This window comes from Macaca nemestrina, chromosome 8 (assembly GCF_043159975.1).
Source record: "Macaca nemestrina isolate mMacNem1 chromosome 8, mMacNem.hap1, whole genome shotgun sequence".
In the NCBI taxonomy this organism is placed as follows: Eukaryota; Metazoa; Chordata; class Mammalia; order Primates; family Cercopithecidae; genus Macaca; species Macaca nemestrina.
In genome coordinates, this window is record NC_092132.1 from 21,921,191 (window position 1) to 21,941,799 (window position 20,609).

The 20,609-nt window shown below is 39.6% G+C and overlaps 1 protein-coding gene across 3 annotated transcripts in view; it reads left to right on the forward strand.

Moving 5' to 3' along the window:
• LOC105468568 (ATPase family AAA domain containing 2) overlaps window positions 1–20,609 on the forward strand; it is a 99,766-nt gene that overhangs the window by 5,345 nt on the left and 73,812 nt on the right. For all 3 annotated transcript variants that reach the window (XM_071067855.1, XM_071067854.1, XM_071067853.1), the window contains exons 2-5: window positions 10,913–11,061; window positions 18,340–18,389; window positions 19,200–19,365; window positions 20,347–20,449. In XM_071067855.1, the coding sequence (XP_070923956.1) occupies window positions 10,913–11,061; window positions 18,340–18,389; window positions 19,200–19,365; window positions 20,347–20,449 (468 nt within the window). The remainder of the gene's footprint in view (window positions 1–10,912; window positions 11,062–18,339; window positions 18,390–19,199; window positions 19,366–20,346; window positions 20,450–20,609) is intronic.

Here is a 20,609-nt window from a genome sequence, read left to right on the forward strand (position 1 = left end):
CCTTTCTTTTCAGAACTTCTCCTTTCATTACCTCTGATCAGGCTGACATTATTTTCAAGTTCTGAAGTTACCTATAGTCACCTATTTATTAACTACATTCTGTTTTTACATTTTGAGTATAATGTCATTCAGCTGGGCTTATGGATTTGTGTTTTTGTTTTTTCCTGACTTATATAGGTTCCCTGAATATTGTGGTGGTGGTGTTCTAAGTTTGTTTTTTGTTGTTTTTTTAAAACTTTTATTTTCATCCTACCAACTTTATGACTTTGGATATCTTTTCTGTAGTTTCTTTTTCTTCCAGAATCAGATTAGCCATTGTCTATTTCTGTACTTTCTTTGTTTTCTAAGGTCTAAGGTTTTTTGGTTTCTGTAAATTTAGGGTTGTTTCTCATGTTGAAGAGTCACTTAAGGATATATAGTAGGGTGATTTTTGTTAATCGATGATGATCGTACATTACTTTTGGTATTTCTTTTTTTTTCCCTTTTGAGACTGTGTTTTGCTTTTGTCACCCAGGCTGGAATGCAATGGCGCAATCTCGGCTCACTGTAACCTCTGCCTCGTGGATTCAGGCAATTCTTCTGCCTCAGCCTCCAGAGTAGCTGTAAGCGCCTCCCAATTACAGGCGCCTGCCGCCACACCCAGCTAATTTTTGTATTTTTAGTAGAGACAGGGTTTCGCCATGTTGGCCAGGCTGGTATCAAACTCCTGACCTCAGGTGGTCCACCTGCCTCGGCCTCCCAAAGTGCTGGGATTACAGGCATGAGCCCCTGCGCCTGGCCTACTTTTGGGTTGTTTACCTACATTTTTATTTTTCCATGTGTTAGGTAAAATAAAACATTCTTCAGTATGTAGAAGGTACTATTTTAAACATTGTATGTTTATTTTAAAGTTTGGAAAGATACTCAAAACTCAACATGAATATTTGTAACATATAGGAGATTTTAAAAACTTAAAGCATAACACAATACAGAAAAATGAAAAGTATACAGCTTAATGAAGTATCACAAAGCATAGATAGGGAGCTTTTGGGTGTGGCAGTGAGTGGTGCTCCCTGGAGTTGGGTGACATGTCAGTTCTGTATTCAGTCATAAGCAAGACAGGGCCCTTGATTTTAGGTTTAGAAGTTATAGCTTTGTTTGGGAGACAGTGAAGAGCCAGAAGAGGGATCTGATGAGACAGTGTTTAGGATGAATTATAGTTAAAAAATCTAGAGTTAAGGAAGACCAGTTAAAAGATTGTAATGGTAGGCTGGGCGGGTGGGTCATGCTTGTAATCCTAGCACTTTGTTTGGGAGGCCAAGGTGAGCAGATCACCTGAGATCAGGAGTTCGAGACCAGCCTGGCCAACATGGTGAAATCCCGTCTCTACTAAAAATACAAAAATTAGCCGGGCATGGCGTTGCACACCTGTAAGCCAAGCTACGTGGGAGGATGAGGCAGGAGAATTGCTTGAACCCTGGAGGCGGAGGTTACAGTGAGCCGAGGTTGCACCATTGCACTCCAGCCTGGGCAAGAGAGCGAGACTCTGTCTTAAAAAAAAAAAAGATTATAATGATAATAGCTACCACTTACATAGCAGTTGCTATGTGCCAGGCATAATACTTGATAGACACATATATTTCTCCTGTTTATGAACTATTGTTATCCTCATTACAAGATTCTTAGTATCTAGTATCCATATACTAAGTATTCTAGATTACTAGATCCTTAGTATATGGAGACTAGATACTAAGGATACTTAGTATATTGATATCCTTAGTATATGGATACTAAGACACCTTATGTAACTTGCACAAGATTACACATCTCTAAGTGATGTGCCAAGAATCAAATCCTAGGCACTCTATCTCTAGAGTTTGGGTTCTTAATTAATGCATTGTTACCACATATACCAAAACAGAGAAAACTAGAGTTTAAATTAAGGTGATATTAGTAGGAATGGAGAAAAATGTCAAGAAACACAGCGCAGGATCTCTGAGAGTCGAACACAGGGAGGGAAGACAGTGTTGTTTCCAGCTAAAGAAGTGAGCAGTAGACCATTGGGAGGTTTTTTTTTTTTTGGTGATGGAGTCTAGCTGTGTTGCCCAGGCTGGACTGCAGTAATACAGTCTCGGCTCACTGCAAGCTCCGTCTCCCAGGTTCATGCCATTCTCCCGCCTCAGCCTCCTGAGTAGCTGGGACTACAGACGCCTGCCACCACGCCCGGCTAATTTTTTGTATTTTTAGTAGAGACTGAGTTTTCACCGTGTTAGCCAGGATGGTCTTGATCTCCTGACCTCATGATCCGCCTGCCTCGGCCTCCCAAAGTGCTGGGATTACAGGCATGAGCCACCATGCCCAGCCGACCATTGGGAGTTTTATGCCAGAATTGCTAAGAGGTTGGGACTGGTTATCTTTGAGGATGAACAGAAAACAGCAAAGCACAGGCCGGGCGTGGTGTAATCCCAGCTATTGTGGTGGCGGGCGCCTGTAATCCCAGCTGTTTGGGAGGCTGAGGCAGGAGAATGGCATGAACCCGGGAGGCGGAGCTTGCAGTGAGCCAAGATGGTTCCACTGCACTTCAGCCTGGGTGACAGGACGAGACTCCATCTCAACAAAAAAGAAAAAGAAAACAGCAAAGCACGAAAAGAATTAAGGAGGTCTGAAGCAGTGCCTATATTTTAAAGGTGAGAAGTTGAATCATGGAACCAAGAGTATTATGTAAACCAAGGGATCGAAGCATGTTAAGAAAGTAGAGGCCAGGCACAGTGGCTCTCATTTCTAATCCCAGCACTTTGGGAGGCCAAGGTGGGAGGATCACCTGAAGCCAGAAGTTCGAGACCAGCCTGAGCAACATAGTGAGACCCCCTCCCCCATCTCTAAAATAAAAAAAATAAAAATTGGCTGAGCACAGTGGCTCACACCTGTAATCCCAGCAGTTTAGGAGGCCAAGGCAGGTGGATAACTTGAACCCAGGAGTTCAAGACCACCCTGGGTAATGTGGCGAAACCCTGTCTCTACAAAAACTAGCTGGGTGTGGTGGCGCCTGCCTGTAGTCCCAGCTACTCAGGAGGCTGAGGGAGAGAATCACTTGAACCCAGGAGGCAGAGATTGCAGTGAGCTGAGATCGTGCCGCTGCACTCACTGCACCCCAGCCTGGGCGACAGAGCAAGACTCGTCTCAAAATAATAAAATACGTAATCATTAGCCAGGCGTGGTGGCACATGCCTGTAGCCTCAGCTGCTACTGGGGAGGCGGAGGCAAGAGGATCTCTTGAGCTCAGGAAGTTGAGGCTGCAGTAAGCCATGATTGTGCCACTGTACTCCAACCTGGGTGACGGAGCAAGACTGTATCTCTGAAAATAAATAAAGAAGTGATCAATTCTGTAGAAGTCAGTGAGGTTGAGAAAAGCCTATTGGATTTGGCTATTGGGAGATAGTTGTGAATGTACTGAAAGAGCTGTAGAGGCAGAAACTAAATTGGAGTTTACAGAGTAGGTGGTGAGGTGATGTAAACTCATGTTTAAAGACAAAGCTAAGAAAGGATATCACAAGTATAGTGTTATAACATGTATATCATTGAGTATTAGAATATACTGCTGTTTAAGTTTTCAAGGAGCCCTAAATTTGTGTTGAGTACATCCTATTTAAACCTCATTTGTTGATATTTGAATTGACTCAGACAACTGACCCCCTCCACCCCCAAACATACTTTTAAAAAAATGAATTTAAAGCTTGAATAAGCTTGGTCTTCTGTGAAAAATAACGTGGAATATTTTTATTTTGCAACTGTGTCTACTTTATGAAAACTTCTTTTTTGTCGTTCTCTTGCTGCTTTTTCTCTATGCTAATTTACTGATTCTGCAAGGTCATGAGAGACTTAAAATTTAACAAAATACTAACATTTCCTCTCTTAAAACTTCACTTTTAAAGAACTATCAGTGCTTTCAATATTTAAGTAGATTTTAGCCAAAGAATAGATGAGAATACTACATCTCTAGGTTAAAATTTCAGATTAAGTTTGTCTTCTCTGTTTTTTACTTTTTAGGAATTTTTTTCTGGTAGTGCATGTGAAAATGTGAAAAATAGAAAGTGAAAGTCCCCATCTCTGTCATCCAGTGTTAATTACTGTTAACAGTGTTGAACTTACCTCTTGGAGATTAGATGACTTCAATTTAATACCTATGCTAGTCTTCCTTAGGAAATAAGACATATGCAAGATAATTCATGTAGAGATGTTTATAACATCAGAAAAAACTGCAGGCAACCTAAATATAATACATTCAGCAATTTGTTAAATAGATTCATGTAATGGCTGAAATACTATTCATTAAATTTTTAGAGTAATATTTAATGACATGAAAAAATGTTGATATTGCCAGAAAAAACTTATAAAACATATATAGTATTATCTCAGGTTTTAAATCATGTAAATATGTTTGCATAGAAAAAAAATTGGTTTTTGCACCAAGAGATTAAAAGAGGTTGTCTGTGGATGGCTGAAATTAAGGGTGACATTTTCATTTTTCCAGTTATAATGGGCATGTATTGCTTTTATTTTTATATTGCTTTTGTTAGAACTGTTTTTGAAAGATACAGTTAAAATTTTTTTAGTGTATACTCTATATAGGGGACTCCCCCAAAACATTTTTTTTCCCCACATTGTTGAGTCTTTCTTGCTGCCTAGTGCTTATTTGGAGAGAATGACAAGGCATTCACTATGCAAATCAAAGATTCTCTTATATCACTTACAAGATTGTCTTCCAAGTTTCTTAGGAAATGTTTTTTCCTAGTATTATCCCCACCCACCCCTTTTCTTGTTTTGTAAGGAAACAAAATCTTTTTTTATCCTCAGGAATGTGGTAGCATTTATTTTCTTTTTTAATGTACCAAAATATACATAACATAAAATTGACCATTTTAACCATTTTTAAGTATATAGTTCGTTAAGTACATTCACATTGTTCTGCAACCGTCAGCACCATCCAGCTCCAGAACTTTTTCATCTTCCAGAACTGAAACTCTGTACCCATTCAGAGTACTGAAACTCTGTACTCCCAGTTCCTGTCTCCTTCTAGTCCCTGACAACCACTATTCTACTTTCTGTCTCTGAATGTGACTGTTCTGTGAATCTCATATTCCTAGAGTAATCATATTTGTCTTTTTTTTTTTTTTTTTGATATGGAGTCTCGCTCTGTTGCCCAGGCTGGAGTGCAGTGGTGCAATCTATGCTCACTGCAACCTCCGCCTCTTGGGTTCACGCCATTCTCCTGCCTCAGCCTCCCACGTAGCTGGGAGGCGCCCACCACCGCGCCCGGCTAAATTTTTGTGTTTTTAGTAGAGACGGGGTTTCACTGTGTCAGCAAGGATGGTCTCGATCTCCTGACCTCGTGATCCGCCCGCCTTGGCCTCCCAAAGTGCTGGGATTACAGGTGTGAGCCACCGCACCCAGCCTTGTCTTTTATGACTTGCTTATTTCACTTGGTGTATCTTCAGAGTTCATCCATATTGTAGCATGTGTTAAAATTTCCTTTTTTTAAAAAAAGGAATGATATTCCATTGTATGGACCACGTTTCGTTGGTCTGTTCATCTGTCAATGGACACTTGGGTTGCTTCCCCTTTTGGGAATTGTGAATAATGCTGCTATGAACATGAGTGTACAAATATTTGTGCAAGTCCCTGCATTTGCTTCTTTGGCTATATGCCCAAAAGTGGAATTGCTGAATCATACAGAAATTCTGTGTTTAACTTTTTGAGGAATTGCCTTACTATTTTACATTATCACCAGCAACACACAAGGATTGCAGTTTCTCTGCATCCTCACCAGCAATTGTTATTTTCTCCTTTTTTGGTGTGTGTGTGAATAGCCATCCTAATGTATATGAAGTGTTATCTCAATGTGGTTTTGATTTGCGTTTCTCTAATGACTAGTGATGTTGAGCATCTTTTCATGTGTTTATTGGCTATTTGTTTATCTTTGGAGAAATCTCTAGTCACATCTTTTGCTTATTTTTTAATTGTTTGCTTGTTTTGCAAAGGAGTTCTTTAAATATTCTGGAGATATATATATATATGTGTGTGTGTATATATATATAAAACCCTATATACCTTATCAGCATATGATTTGCAAATTTTTTTCCTATTCTGTAAGTTGCCTTTTCACTCCATTGATAGTGTTCTTTGTGCATAAAGGGTGCTCATTTTGATGAGGTCTAACTTAACATACTTTTGTTTTGTTGTCTGTGCTTTTGGTGTCATCTAAGAAATCATTGCCAAATCCAATGCTGTTTTCTCCTAAGAGTTCCTAAATTGGTTTTTAGTTCTTTATTCTCTCATACAGTTTTAAGTTATCATCTCAACTTCCCCCTCTTTTATTTATTTCAAAGGATGTAATTTCTGTCATCTTTTGATGTTGACATTAAAAAGAATAAAACTATTATGTCAGACTTTACGTGTATCCACTGCATTCTAAAAACCAGTTAGTTGATATGTTGTGGAACATTTAAAAATAAGAACATGAGCAAACTCTTAGCAGACAAAGTTTACCTTGATTCTTTTTTTCTCTCCTTTAATTTGCATTTTCAGTCCACTTAACCCGCTGCATTTTATGTTGATGTGAAATTTTTTTCCATACAAGCCGTTTATTTGAAATGCCAACTATATGTAAGACAGTCAGTATTAGCATGCTTATCAATAACAGTAAAAAAATAGAACCAGTGAAAACCTCTGCGTAGCTGTAATGGTACTCAAAAGAGAATTGTATCCTTTAAAAATGTTTTACACAGGTGAATTCAAGTTTGGAGGTACCTAAATAAAAATACTACGTATTTCTTTAAAAACTTTTATATGCAATTAAAGTATAAACAAATCGTACAAAGTACTGGTTATGCAGGTTGTAGACGACACTTGAATAGGACATGAAATCAGTTTAAGAAAAATTTCTGAGCCTTAGAGGGCTTCTGAGTGCCAAGAAATAAAACGTTTGTGGGTGGAGTTGTTAGAATTAATGCTCTGTCAATCAAAACAACAAGAACATATTATCTACTTGGATTTGAAATGATAAAACATAGAAAGTAAGATTTTAAAAATTATTTCACTAATCTCTGTATCATTCCAATTTTGTGAGCAAGAAAAGTAAGATTTTATTAGCTCTCACATGGTTGAAGTTCCCTTACCCACCCAATTAGTTCATATATCTGTGGATGTATCGTAGTTATTGCTAAAGACAGTGCTCTCTTGAAAATGCCTGGCATGGGCCTGGCAATTGGGTGCTCATTACATACTCTTCTTGCTTTCTTGCCTCTGGGATGGGGAGACACTGCACTGCAAAGGTAGCCCCTCCATTCTGAAGACATTGCTAGGAGAGAGTCTGGACTTCTACCTGTGACCAGGGTGAAGGGAAAATTCTTGCCTTGTCAGAGATGGATCAATGACTATGAAAAACCTACCCTGTGATCTTTTTCAGTCTAAGCATTAAAAGCTTCTAAAGCAAAACAAACAAGCAAAAAATCAAGACTGTGTTTTTGTGTATCAGTTCCATTGTTTTTATAAATGTAAGTATTGTTCATATAAGTAAGTAGACAGTAATGAAAGGAGTTATGCTTAGCAGTGCCACTCAGTTTTGTTTTTGTTATGCATCAAAAATCACTTGCCAAAAATGATTTTTAATGTTCTTTTAGCTTTATTAGGTCTCCTTTCAATTTTATTGAAAGCAGAGAATTGAAAACCACCTAATAAGGGAAGGTATTTGTTGCCTTTCTTTAGTCATTCAATTTTTTTTTTCTTTTTTTTGAGATGGAGTCTCGCTCTATCACGAGGCTGCAGTGCAGTGGCGTGATCTCAGCTCACTGCAACCTCTGCCTCCCAGGTTCGAGCAATTCTCCTGCCTCAGCCTCCCAAGTAGCTGGGACTACAGGCGCGCGCTGCCACACCCAGCTAATTTTTGTATTTTTTGTGCAGATGGGGTTTCACCATGTTAGCCAAAATGGTCTCTATCTCTTGACCTGGTGATCCGCCCGCCTCAACCTCCCAAAGTGCTGGGATTACAGGAATGAGCCACCACGCCCAGACTATTCATTCAATTTCTTAACACCTACACCAGTGTTTTTCTTTGGCTTTGTGAAAGTTGTTAATACCTTGAAGTGTCTACAATAGTGACATTCAGAATGGGTGAGAGATAGAACTTTCTTTTTTTATTTATTTATTTAGATTTAATTTTATTTATTTTTAAAATTATAAGTTAAATTTAAGTTCTGGGATACATGTGCAGAACGTGCAGTTCTGTTACATAGGTATATATGTGCCATGGTGGTTTGCTGCACCCATCAACCCATCATTTACATTAGGTATTTCTCCTAATGCTGTCCTTCCTCATGCCCCCCAGTCCCCAAAAGGCCCCAGTGTGTGGTGTTCCCCTCCCTGTGTCCATGTGTTCTCATTGTTCAACTCCCACTTACGAGTGAGAACATGCAGTGTTTGGTTTTCTGTTCCTGTGTTAGTTTGATGAGAATAATGACTTCCAGCTTCATCCATGTCCTGTAAAGGACATGAACTCATCCTTTTTATAGCGGCATAGCATTTCCATGGTATATATGTACCACATTGTCTTTATCCAGTCTATCATTGATGTGCACTTGGGTTGGTTCCAAGTCTTTGTTATTGTGAATAGTGCTGCAGTAAACATGTGAGTGCATGTGTTTTTATAGTAGAATGATTTATAATCCTTTGGGTATATACCCAGTAATGGGATTGCTGGGTCAAATGCTATTTTTGGTTTTAGATCCTTGAGAAATCGCCACACTGTCTTCCACAATGGTTGAACTAATTTATACTCCCACCAACAGTATAAAAGTGTGCCTATTTCTCCACATCCTCTCCAGTATCTGTTGTTTCCTGACTTAATGATCACCATTCTAACTGGTGTGAGCTGGTATCTCATTGTGGTTTTAGAACTTTCTTTTTTAAAATGGAGAAAGGCAAATGAATGGGATGCCTTGTGCCTTTTCAGGCTGATCAGTTTTAAGAAAAAGGACATGAAAGTTGATAATTTGGAAGTAGATTCCCTTTAAATATTCCTAGGAAATTGGAAATATTCCTTGGAAGTTTTCCTTGGAAAATGGAAAAAAAAAAAGTCGTACATTACACTACACTGATCTAAGATGTAAATATTTGTCTTAAAAATAATACACCACCCAAGGTGTAAGTATTCGTTTTTCAAACATCCTCAAATATAGGTACACTGATAAAGATGGTGACAAATCATACACATCATTTACTATTTTTGAAGTACCTATCTAATTTTTACACAGATTATTGTGGCATAAATATCCTTTTTATTGTGAACCAACCAAATATTTTGCTCAAATCAAAAATAAATGCCCAGATAAAACAACATTCAACAATAGAGTAAAGCCAGTCTGGGATGTGATCCAGGGACTCAAATGTTTGGTGTTTTTTTCCTAAAGCATTGCCTGTTTTTCTAAACTGATCAGTTTTCAGAGTAGTAGGGCATAGAATTATAGAGTTGTTAGGACCTTTGACTTTGACTTCTGTCTTTGATTTGTTTGTTTGTTTATGACAGAGTCTTGCTCTGTCGCCCAGGCTGGAGTGCAGTGGCACAATCTCTACTTACTGCAACCTCCGTCTCCTGGGTTCAAGCAATTCTCCTGCCTTAGCCTCCCAAGTAGCTGGGACTACATGCACACGCCACCATGCCCAGCTCATTTTTGTATTTTAGTAGAGACTTGGTTTCACAATGTTGGCCATGGCCAGGCTAGTCTCTTATCCTGACCTCAAGTGATCCGCCCACCTCGACCTCCCAAAGTGCTGGGATTACAGGCATGAGCAACCACGCCTGGCCCTATCTTTTTTTGTTTGTTTTGTTTGTTGTTTGTATTTTAGATACCTTTGACTTACAATGTGAAAATACTCTATGTGATTTCAGAGCGGTGTATGAGCTTTGCAATACTTTATGACAGAATCTCTAGATCATAAAGCAGCCCATTAGTTTCTAGTCTATTTATTGTACTAAAATGAAGTTACATAGAGCTGTATGGTTTTTACAACAGATTAACATACTTAAACAGTTTTGTTTTGTTTCGTTTTGTTTTGTTTTGTTTTGAGGCAGGGTTGTTGCCCAGGCTGGAGTGCAATGGCTCGATCACGGGTCACTGCAGCCTCCACCTCCCAGGCTCAAATCATCCTCCCACTTCAGTCTGCCAAGTAACTGGGACCACAGGTGTGCACCACCATGCCTGGCTAATTTTTTTGCAATTTTAGTAGAGATGGGGTTTTGCTACGTTGCCCATGTTGTTCTGTTACTTGTGAGCTCAAAGCAATCCACCTGCCTAGGTCTCCCAAAATGCTGGGATTACAGGCATGAGCCACCGTGCCCAGCCCCTAAACAGTTTTTTAATTCAGCTGTTGCATTATCTGGGTTAAACTGGGCAAAATATATAGTAATAACTCTTTTTCATTGTTCAAGCCAAAATTATAATTCTGATGGACCAGTTATTTTGAGATTGCTGCTGGTGGTTAGGTGGCAGTATTTTGGTGAGTATGTATCTTTCTTAGGTCTTTCTAACTTCCATAGCCTTAAAATAAATGAGTACCTACTATAATAAACTATTACAACTTTTTATCAGTGGTGGAAAACTTTACTGTCAAGACTACTTTTTATAAAGTGGTTATGAACTACTTGTTATGAACTATAAACCAGTAAATTTTATTAGCTGCTTCATAGACATTGCTGATACTTGTTTATCATGAAATAGTTATTCTAGATACTAACTTGTAGTTTCTTGGGGAGATACAAAATGATTCTGCACAAAAAGCAGTTGTTACTAACTTGTAATCAGAGAATACTCTTTGGAGGAATTTAAATTGGGAGTTTTGTAAAGAAAAACTTAGATGGCTTTCTTAATTTTTCTTAAAGGATGGGTCATCAGTTAAGGAAGTTGGAACCTACCACCGGACACGTGCTTTAAGAGCTTTGAGAAAAGATGCACAGAATTCTTCAGATTCTAGTTTTGAGAAGAATGTGGAAATAACGGAGCAACTTGGTAATGGCAGGCATTTTACAAGGTAATACAAAATGGTTGAACACTAATTCAAAATAGTTTTAAAGCAGTAATTTAGGATTTGCATTTAATTTTTGAACTGTATTTTTGACTGGTCATCAAGGTTCCAGGGCCATAACATGTAGTTTATTTGAAAATAAATGATCACAAGTGAGTATTACTAAATAAAAAATTAATATGTGACTGGGTGCCGGTGGCTCACGCCTGTAATCCCAGCACTTTGGGAGGCCGAGGCAGGTGAATCACCTGAGGTCAGGAGTTCGAGACCAGCCTGACCAACATGGAGAAACCCCATCACTCCTAAAAATACAAAATTAGCTGGTGGCGCATGCCTGTAATCCCAGCTACTCGAGAGGCTGAGGCGGGAGAATCACTTGAACTCGGGAGCATTTCAGCCTGGGAAACAAGAGCGAAACTCAGTCTCAAAAAAAAAAAAAAATACGTGGCCAGGCACAGTGATTCACACCTGTAATCCCAGCACTTTGGGAGACCGAGGCAGACGAATCACGAGGTCAGGAGTTTGAGACCAGCCGGGCCAATATGATGAAACACCATCTCTACTAAAAAAAAAAAAAAAAAAAAAAAATTACCTGGGCATGGTGGCATGCACCTGAGGTCCCAGCTACTCGGGAGGCTGAGGCAGAAGAATTGCTTGAACCCAGGAGGCAGAAGTTGCAGTGAGCTGAGATCGTGCGACTGTACTTTAGCCTGGGCAACAAAGCGAGACTCCATCTCAAAAAAAAAAAAAAAATTTAATATGTACCTATTCATGCTTTTATTATTTGAAGATGATACCTGTGATACGTATGAGTACAGCTAACAAGGTTGGCTGATGTAGGATCAGTTCTCAGGTATTTGAGTATCTAAAGAGACCTTTTGTGACTATAACTTAGGTCGTGATTTATGGCCTCACTTAATAGTCTATACAAAGCCTTCATTCATAATCGTAGTTCTGTTTCTGATTGCTTGCTATAAAGTTTTTTTTATCAATTCTGAGTCATTTATGAATTTCTATGTGTTGGTGTAATTTCTAAAGCAGTCTGTACATACGGTTTTTTGGTTTTGTTTTTAGTCTAATGAGGTGGCATGAAACCCATTTTAAACTCAAGAAATCAATTTTAGTGGATCAGGTAGTTTGGCTAAATTCATGGAACTGGAATATCTTTGGTTCAGGGCAAAAAGCCCTAATTAGAGTAAAATTTGTTTGATGAAATAATTGTTTTGGCTGGGCACCATGGCTCACGCCTGTAATCCTAGCACTTTGGGAGGCCAAGGCAGAAGGATCACTTCAGTCGGGGAGTTTGATACCAGCCTGGGCAGCATAACGAGACCCTATCTCTACAAAAAATAAAACAATTATCTGGGCATGGTGGCACACACCTGTAGTCCCAGCTACTGTGCAGGCTGAGGCAGGAGGATCACTTGAGCTGGGGAGTTCAAGGCTGCAGTGAGCTGTAATCACACCACTGAGAGTGAGGCCCTGTTTCCAAAAACAAAGAAAGAATCATTCTTAGATTACTTATAAATAAACAATTTGTAATGACCTAGAAGACTGAAATCCTCCTGCTCTTAAATGGAATTTTGATTTTTTTTTTTTTTCTTTTTTTTTGAGACAGAGTCTCGCTCTGTTGCCCATGCTGGAATGCAGTGGCATGATCTCAGCTTACTGCAACCTCCGCCTCCCAGGTTCAAGCGATCCTCCTGCCTCAGCCCACCTAGTAACTGGGATTACAGGCACACACCACCATGCCCAGCTAATTTTTGTATTTTTAGTAGAGATGGAGTTTCGCCATGTTTGCCAGGCTGGTCTCGAACTCCTGACCTCAGGTGATCCACCCACCTCAGCCTCCCAAAGTGCTGGGATTATAGGCATGAGCCACCATGCCGGCCTGGAATTTTGATTCTTTTATTTTGTATGCCATATTTTCTAGATAAGGTTATGCCCTTTTGAGTTTTTAATTTTTTTCTCAGCTATTTCATCATTCTTTTAATATATATTTTTTAATTTGCATCTTATTTCATCCATTGTTTAGGGAGTGTTTTATACTGTATTTTATGAAATCAGCAGTTAAAACATACGACAATGTTTATGGGACACTAAAAAAAAAACACAGTTGCCATCAATAAGACACATTCCAATTTCGGAGATGTCAAAATGGGGGGAAATGTACAACGATGAAGTACAATATAAACTAGCCCGATATTTCTGAAATTTGAAGTCTTAGGGTTTATTCTTCTGGAGTAAGGTAGTGGTCCATTAACTGTCTCTGAGAACTTAAAATTGTTTTTCACGATCTGAAGAAAAAAATAAACATTTTAGGCCCCCTAAATTGTTACCTTATAGAGAATTGCCATAAAATCTGAGGCCATACATTTGTGTTTACAGTTGAATTGGCACCAAGTAGTACTACTTTAGTTATCTTAGATTAATGAGATAAGAACAGAATTAGACCTGAATTCATAAATAATGCATCTGCTTCTGTATGAAAGGCAATGTGATGTGATAGCATGACATACTATTTAAATAAATGTTTGGCACACTTTCAATAAAGAGAAGTGGATGAGTTGCCTCATCATGGTACCAGCAGTATATAGTAAATATGATACACAACATGCCAAACTCGAGAGAAACTGATAGCAGTCAATACCACATTCATACACCAAATGGTTATTTCGTTTTAGCAAAACCCCTTATTACATTAATTGTTTAATGGTTTTATAGTTTTATTTGTCTAAAACTTATAGATGAACTTCTATTTAGTTTGGTTTACATAGTCATACAAAAAAATTAATGTTGGAAGTCCTGTTTTTACCTTTGAAAGGATCTGTACATTATTCAAGTTTATAAAACATTGTACTTGGCTTTATGTTAGAAAGGTTTTAAGGGCGTATAATAAAATAAATGCTTTCTATCTGGATTTAAAGAAGAATGACTTGGTATTTTTAATTAGATTACTTCTAAAATATAGAATTTCTATCCTTTTTATTAATTATTTTTTTCTTTATGAGACTATTACCTTGCTCTGTCACCCAGGCTGGAGTGTAGTGGCACGATCATGGCTCATCGTAGTCTCAACCCCCCCAGGCTCAAGTGATCCAGTGGTCCTCCCACCTCAGCCTCCCAAGTAGCTGGGACTACAAGTTTGCACCACCACACCTGGCTCTTTTTTTTTTTTTTTTTGAGACACAGTCTCACTCTTTGTCCAGGCTAGAGTGCAGTGGCACAATCTTGGCTCACTGCGACCTCAGCCCCCTGGCTTCAAGTGATTCTCCTGCCTCAGCCTGTGAGTAGCTGAGATTACAGGCATGCCCTACCACACCCAGCTAATTTTTGTATTTTTAGGAGAGATAGGAGTTCACCATGTTGGCCAGGCTGGTGTAGAACTCCTGACCTCAAGTGATCTGCCTGCCTTGGCCTCCCAAAGTGCTGGGATTACAGGCATGAGCCACCACACCCTGCCTCATTTTTAAATTTTTTGTAGAGATGGAGTCTCACCATGTTACCCAGGCTTGTCTTGAACTTTTTTGGGCTCATGCAAGCCGCCCTGCCTCAGCCTCCCAAAGTGCTGGCATTACAGGCACTAGCCACTGTGCCTGGCCATATTAATTTCTTAATAACAGCTTTATTGAGATATAATTTATACACCATACAATTCACAATTCTAAAGTGTACAATTCCATGGTATGTGTGTGTGTGTATTTTGTTTTTTGAGATGGAGTCTCGCTCTGTCAACCAGACTGGAGTGGAGTCTTGGCTCACTGCAACCTCTGCCTCCCAGGTTTAAGCAATTTTCCTAACTCAGCCTCCTGAGTAGCTGGGATTACAGTCATGTGCCACCATGCCCGGCTTTTTTTTTTTTTTTTAGGCAGAGTTTTGCTCTTGTCGCCCAGGCTGGAGTGCAATGGCATGATCTCAGCTCACTGCAACCTCCGCCTCCCGGGTCCAAGCAATTCTCCTGCCCCAGCCTCCCGAGTAGCTGGGACATGCCACCACGTCCACGGTACAGAGTTCCTGTACAAGAATCCTCTCCCTACATTTAGGTCATTATTACAAATAGTGATGATTATTTTGCGTAATGGTAACATCAGTATCTGTTTGCATAAGGCTTATATAAAAGAGCCTACAGTATTTTTGAGTCCTTTTTCATATACTTTCCCTGTTTCTTTTTCACTGTTGTCAGCATGCCCAACTATAGAAATCTCTTTATTTCCTTCCTTTTCATTCTTTTTTTTACTCTTTGTTTTCAATCTACTTGAGGCTCAAAGACCAGAGGATCAAGATTCTTAGAGAAAGACAGAAAGATATGAGTAACTGTGTCATGAGGGCAGGATCTACATACTTACTTGATCCTGGGGCTCTTAACCAGGGTACAGTGATTATGTATAGTCTTCACAGAGGGTACACAAAACCTCTGAAGTAATGTTTAAACTTGTGTATACCGTAGCTTTCATCAGATTTGCAGAGGTTGACAAAGTCCAGCTGCATTTTTTTGTAAATAGTTTCCTTGGAACACTGCCATGCCCATTCATTTTGTGTGTGGCTCCTTTCACCCTGTAATGTTAGGTAACTGTGACAGAGGAGACTGTATGGCTCACAAGCTTAAAATATTTACTGCGTAGCAATTGAAAGAGAAGTTTACCAACCCTTGGAAGGTCGCTTTCCTCCTGCAGGCAAAAAGAAGGCAGTGGGGGTGGGTGGTTCAGAAAAATAGTGCTTTAGTCATTCTATTTCTAGTGTCTGAAAGGGGCCTGGTTTATAAAATATATAGACCTCCCTCTATAAAGGGCGGAGCTCCTTTATGAGAAAAGTCTGTGAGCCTTTGAAGAAACTATAAGCCTTTACCTACTCAAAAGTTTGTTTGTTTTTTGAGATGGACCCCGTGCTCTGTTGCCCAGGCTGGAATGTAGTGATGCAATCTTGGCTCACTGCAGCCGCTGCCTCCCAGGTTCAAATGATTCTCCTGCCTCAGCCTCTTGAGTAGGTGGGACTACAGGTACCTGGCTGCCTTGTTTTTGTTTTGTTTTGTTTTGTTTTGTTTTGTAGCAATGGGGTTTCACCATGTTGGCCAGGCTGGTCTTGAACTCCTGATCTCAAGTGATCCACCCACCTCAGCCTCCCAAAGTGCTGGGATAACAGGCATGAGCCATTGTGCCCAGCCAGAAGTTTTTATTTTCTTCTTAATTCTTACCTGTCTTCCAAGAGAGATGAGGAATTAGTGAAGACTTACTTTGTTAACGAGAATATATAAGTTAACTCATCTGGGAAAGATGGTTTGATTTTACTTTAAGTTGTATTTGAAATTCCACATACAAACCAGCTCACTTGCAAATGGCTTGATACATAGGTTGATTAACAGATGCAGCCTAAGTATGGAAAATTGAGTCACTAAAAACAAATTAATGGCACATACTGTTTTGCTTAGATGTTTTTTGTTTTTTCTTTTTTTTTTTTTCGTGGCAGGGTCTCACTCTGTCGCCCAGGCTGGAGTGCAGTGGCGCGATCTCAGCTCACTGCAAGCTCTGCCTTGCAGGTTCACGCCATTCTCCTGCCTCAGCCTTCCCAGTAGCTGGGACTACAGGCGCCCAGCACCATGCCCGGCTAATTTTTTTGTATTTTTAGTAGAGACGGGGTTTCACCATGTTGGCCAGGATGGTCTCAATCTCCTGACCTCATGATCCGCCCGTCTTGGCCTCCCAAAGTGCTGGGATTACAGGCGTGAGCCACCGTGCCCGGCCCCCTCATCTTTTTTCTAAAACTCTACTAAGCAGCCGGGTGCGGTGGCTCACGCCTGTTATTCCAGCACTTTGAGAGGCCGAGGCAGGTGCATCACGAGGTCAAGAGATCGAGACCATCTTTGCTAACACAGTGAAACCCCTGCTCTACTAAAAATACAAAAAAAAATTAGCCGGGCATGGTGGCGGGCGCCTGTAGTCGCAGCTACTCAGGGAGGCTGAGGCAGGAGAATGGTGTGAACCCGGGAGGTGGAGCTTGCAGTGAGCCGAGATCACGCCACTGCACTCCAGCCTGGATGACAGAGCGAGACTCCGTCTCAAAAAAAAAGATGAGGGGGATACTTTTTTATAGAGCTTGGAAGATGTTTCCAATTCACAGATTGTGTTTGCCAGTTTGTAGATGGAATAGATCATTTACAAATGGGACTATTTCTACATGTGAGTGAAAATCATGCATATAAAGATTGTAGCCAGCAGGTTTTTTTAAAAGACAATTAACATATCACTAAGAGGCATTAGTTGTGTTTATAGTAATAAATTTCTCAAGGATATGGGACCATTATACCCTTGTGTCATAAAACAGGTCTTGATTTTGCTCGGTTTAGTTCAATGTTTAGTTCAGCTCTACTTAAATACTTAAGGATTTCATTTCATATTTCAACACGCTTTTGATATATTCTGTTTAGCTAAGAGTTATTACATATATCATTGAACTTCAAATCAGAGATCTTAGGCTTTGTTTAACTGTATTTAACCATAACTTATATAAGCATACAGATTGTCAAGCTTTTTTTTTTTTTGAAACAGGATCTCGTTCCATCGCCCAGACCAGAGTGCAATGGCGCGATCTTGGCTCACTGCAACCTCCACCTCCTGGGTTCAAGCGATTCTCCTGCCTCAGCCTCCTGAGTAGCTGAGATTACAGGCACCAGCCACCACGCCCAACGAATTTTTGTATTTTTAGTACAGACAGGTTTTCACTATGTTGGTTAGGCTGGTCTGGAGCTCCTGACCTCAGGTGATTCACCCACCTCGGCCTCCTAAAGTGCTGAGATTACAGGCGTGAACTACCTTGCCTGGCCTATTTTTTTCAGTATATTTTAAGTTTTTAGGTGTCTTAGTATTTGTTCTCCAGGCTGATTTAACTTTTTGTCTTGTTTGTAGTGTTATGGAATATAAGAAATACAGTTATGTCAGTTATAGCCAGGTATGGTGGCTCATGCCTATAATCCTAGCACTTTGGGAGGCTAGGGTGGGAGAATTGCTTGAGGCGAGGAGTTCAAGACCAACCTGGACAAAAAAGCGAGACCTCTCTATCTCTACAAAAAATGTTAAAAGTTAGCTGGGTGTAGTGAGGCATGCCTGTAGTTCTACTACTGGAGAGGCTGAGGTGGGAGGATTGCTTGAGCCCAGCAGTTTGGGGCTGTAGTAAGTCATGATTGTGCCACTGCACTCCTGTTGGACGATGGAGTGAAATCCCATCTAAATAAATAAATAAAAATAAAGTTATGTCAACTGTTTTGAATTCATCTCATTTTTTAAAATATAGGCAGTTGGCCAGACAGCAGGCTGATAAAAAAAAAGAAGAGCGCAGAGAAGGTAAGTACTGTTAAAGGCATTTCAGATCTTAAAATATGTAATTAATATTCTGTTTACCGGTTTCTTGAGGTACATACAATAAATTTTACATATTTAAAGTGTATAATTTGTTAAGTTTTAACGTAAGTATATGCCATGAAGCCATCACCACAATATGATAGTGAAGGTAGTTACTACCCCCAAAAACTTCCCCAGGCCCTTTTATAATTCCTCCTGGCTCTTCTAGCTTCTTTCCTCCCTCTGACACTACCCCCCGCCAGATTCCTGAGCAAGTAATTTCATTGGAACATAGCTGTGACCATTCATTTTGGAATCTGTTCTCCATTATTATAGCTTAGTTTATATTATCTAGAGTTTTACATAAATGGAATCATCCAGTATTCTTTGTTTGGCTTCTTGCACTCACCGTAATTACTTTGAGAATCCGTGTGGTCGCTTTTTTGTTGCTGAGTAGTATTTCATTATATGGATATTCTATTGTATGGATATACCACAATTTATCTCTTCATCTTTTGAAGTACTTGAGTTGTTTCTGGTTTGGGGCTATCACAAAGCTGCTTTGAACATTCGTGTACGAGTCTTTGTATTACATATCTTTCCTCTTCTCCTGGGAGTAGATGGGCTCAATCTTATGGTAGGTGACTGTTTTAACTTTATTTTTGTCTTCTAATGTTTTTAAGAAAGCTAAGTTTAAGATATTGTAATTTTGTTACATGAAAGTATAGCTTTTCAATTGTTCATTTTAGAATTGTTTTATAAATACTATTACTTCAAATGTTTCTATTTATTTTTATGTATGCATTTGTGAAAACAAAGTGATTCCAGTTACTCGGTCATTGAGGACTAGAAACATCGTTCAAAGTTCAGAACACTTACATGAAGATAATGGTGATGTTGAAGTACGTCGAAGTTGTAGGATTAGAAGTCGTTATAGTGGTGTAAACCAGTCCATGCTGTTTGACAAACTTATAACTAAGTAAGTAAAAATTCCTTAGGTCAAAATGATTTATCTGTCAGAGACTTTTTGTTCGGGAAGAATCATGGATTTCAACCAGCCCAAACATTTAATGCATTCTACTACGTGAAGCATAGAGGAGAATGATTATTTGTGGTTTTTTGTTTGTTTGTTTGTTTTTGAGACGGAGTCTAGCTCTGTTGCCCAGGCTGGAGTGCAGTGGCATGATCTCGACTCACTACAAGCTCTGCCTCCCGGGTTCAAGCCATTCTCCTGCCTCAGCCTACCGAGTAGCTGGGACTACAGGCGCCCGCCACCACGCCTGCTATTTTTTTTTTTTTTTGTATTTTTAGTAGAGACAGGGTTTCACTGTGTTAGCCAGTATGGTCTCGATCTCCTGACCTCCTGATCCGCCCGCCTTGGCCTCCCAAAGTGTTGGGATTACAGGTGTGAGCCACTGCGTCCAGCCTGAGAATGATTATTTGAGGTCTTTTTGACAATTCTGTATATGTCTCTATTCTTGGAAAGAAATTTAAATTTTTTTTTTTTTTTTTTTTTTTTTTTTTTTTTGAGACGGAGTCTTGCTCTGTAGCCCGGGCTGGAGTGCAGTGGCCGGATCTCAGCTCACTGCAAGCTCCGCCTCCCGGGTTTAGGCCATTCTCCTGCCTCAGCCTCCGGAGTAGCTGGGACTACAGGCGCCCGCCACCTCGCCCGGCTAGTTTTTTTTGTATTTTTAGTAGAGACGGGGTTTCACGGTGTTAGCCAGGATGGTCTCGATCTTCTGACCTCGTGATCCGCCCGTCTCGGCCTCCCAAAGTGCTGGGATTACAGGCTTGAGCCACCGCGCCCGGCCTAAAAATATTTTTATACAAGTAAATCAATGCTTTTTATAAAAATATTTAAAACCTTAGTGCCAAAAGATTGCAGTGGAAGAAAATAAAGGTTTTTCAATTCTGCTACTCTTTTACAATTTTCACTTATATTTGTATCTTGTTTTTAAAGCACTGCTGAAGCTGTACTTCAAAAAATGGATGACATGAAGAAGATGCGTAGACAGCGAATGAGAGAACTTGAAGACTTGGGAGTGTTTAATGAAACAGAAGAAGTAAATATATTCTTCTATTAAGGGAATGATTTAATAATATCCAGTTAAATTTTTTTTTAATAGTACCTAATCCATTTTTGCTTAAACATCACTTTTTCCAGCATTTATTTGATCAGTCAACAGTTACTGCTAGAAATTTAAGAGTTTATGGCTGTAAATC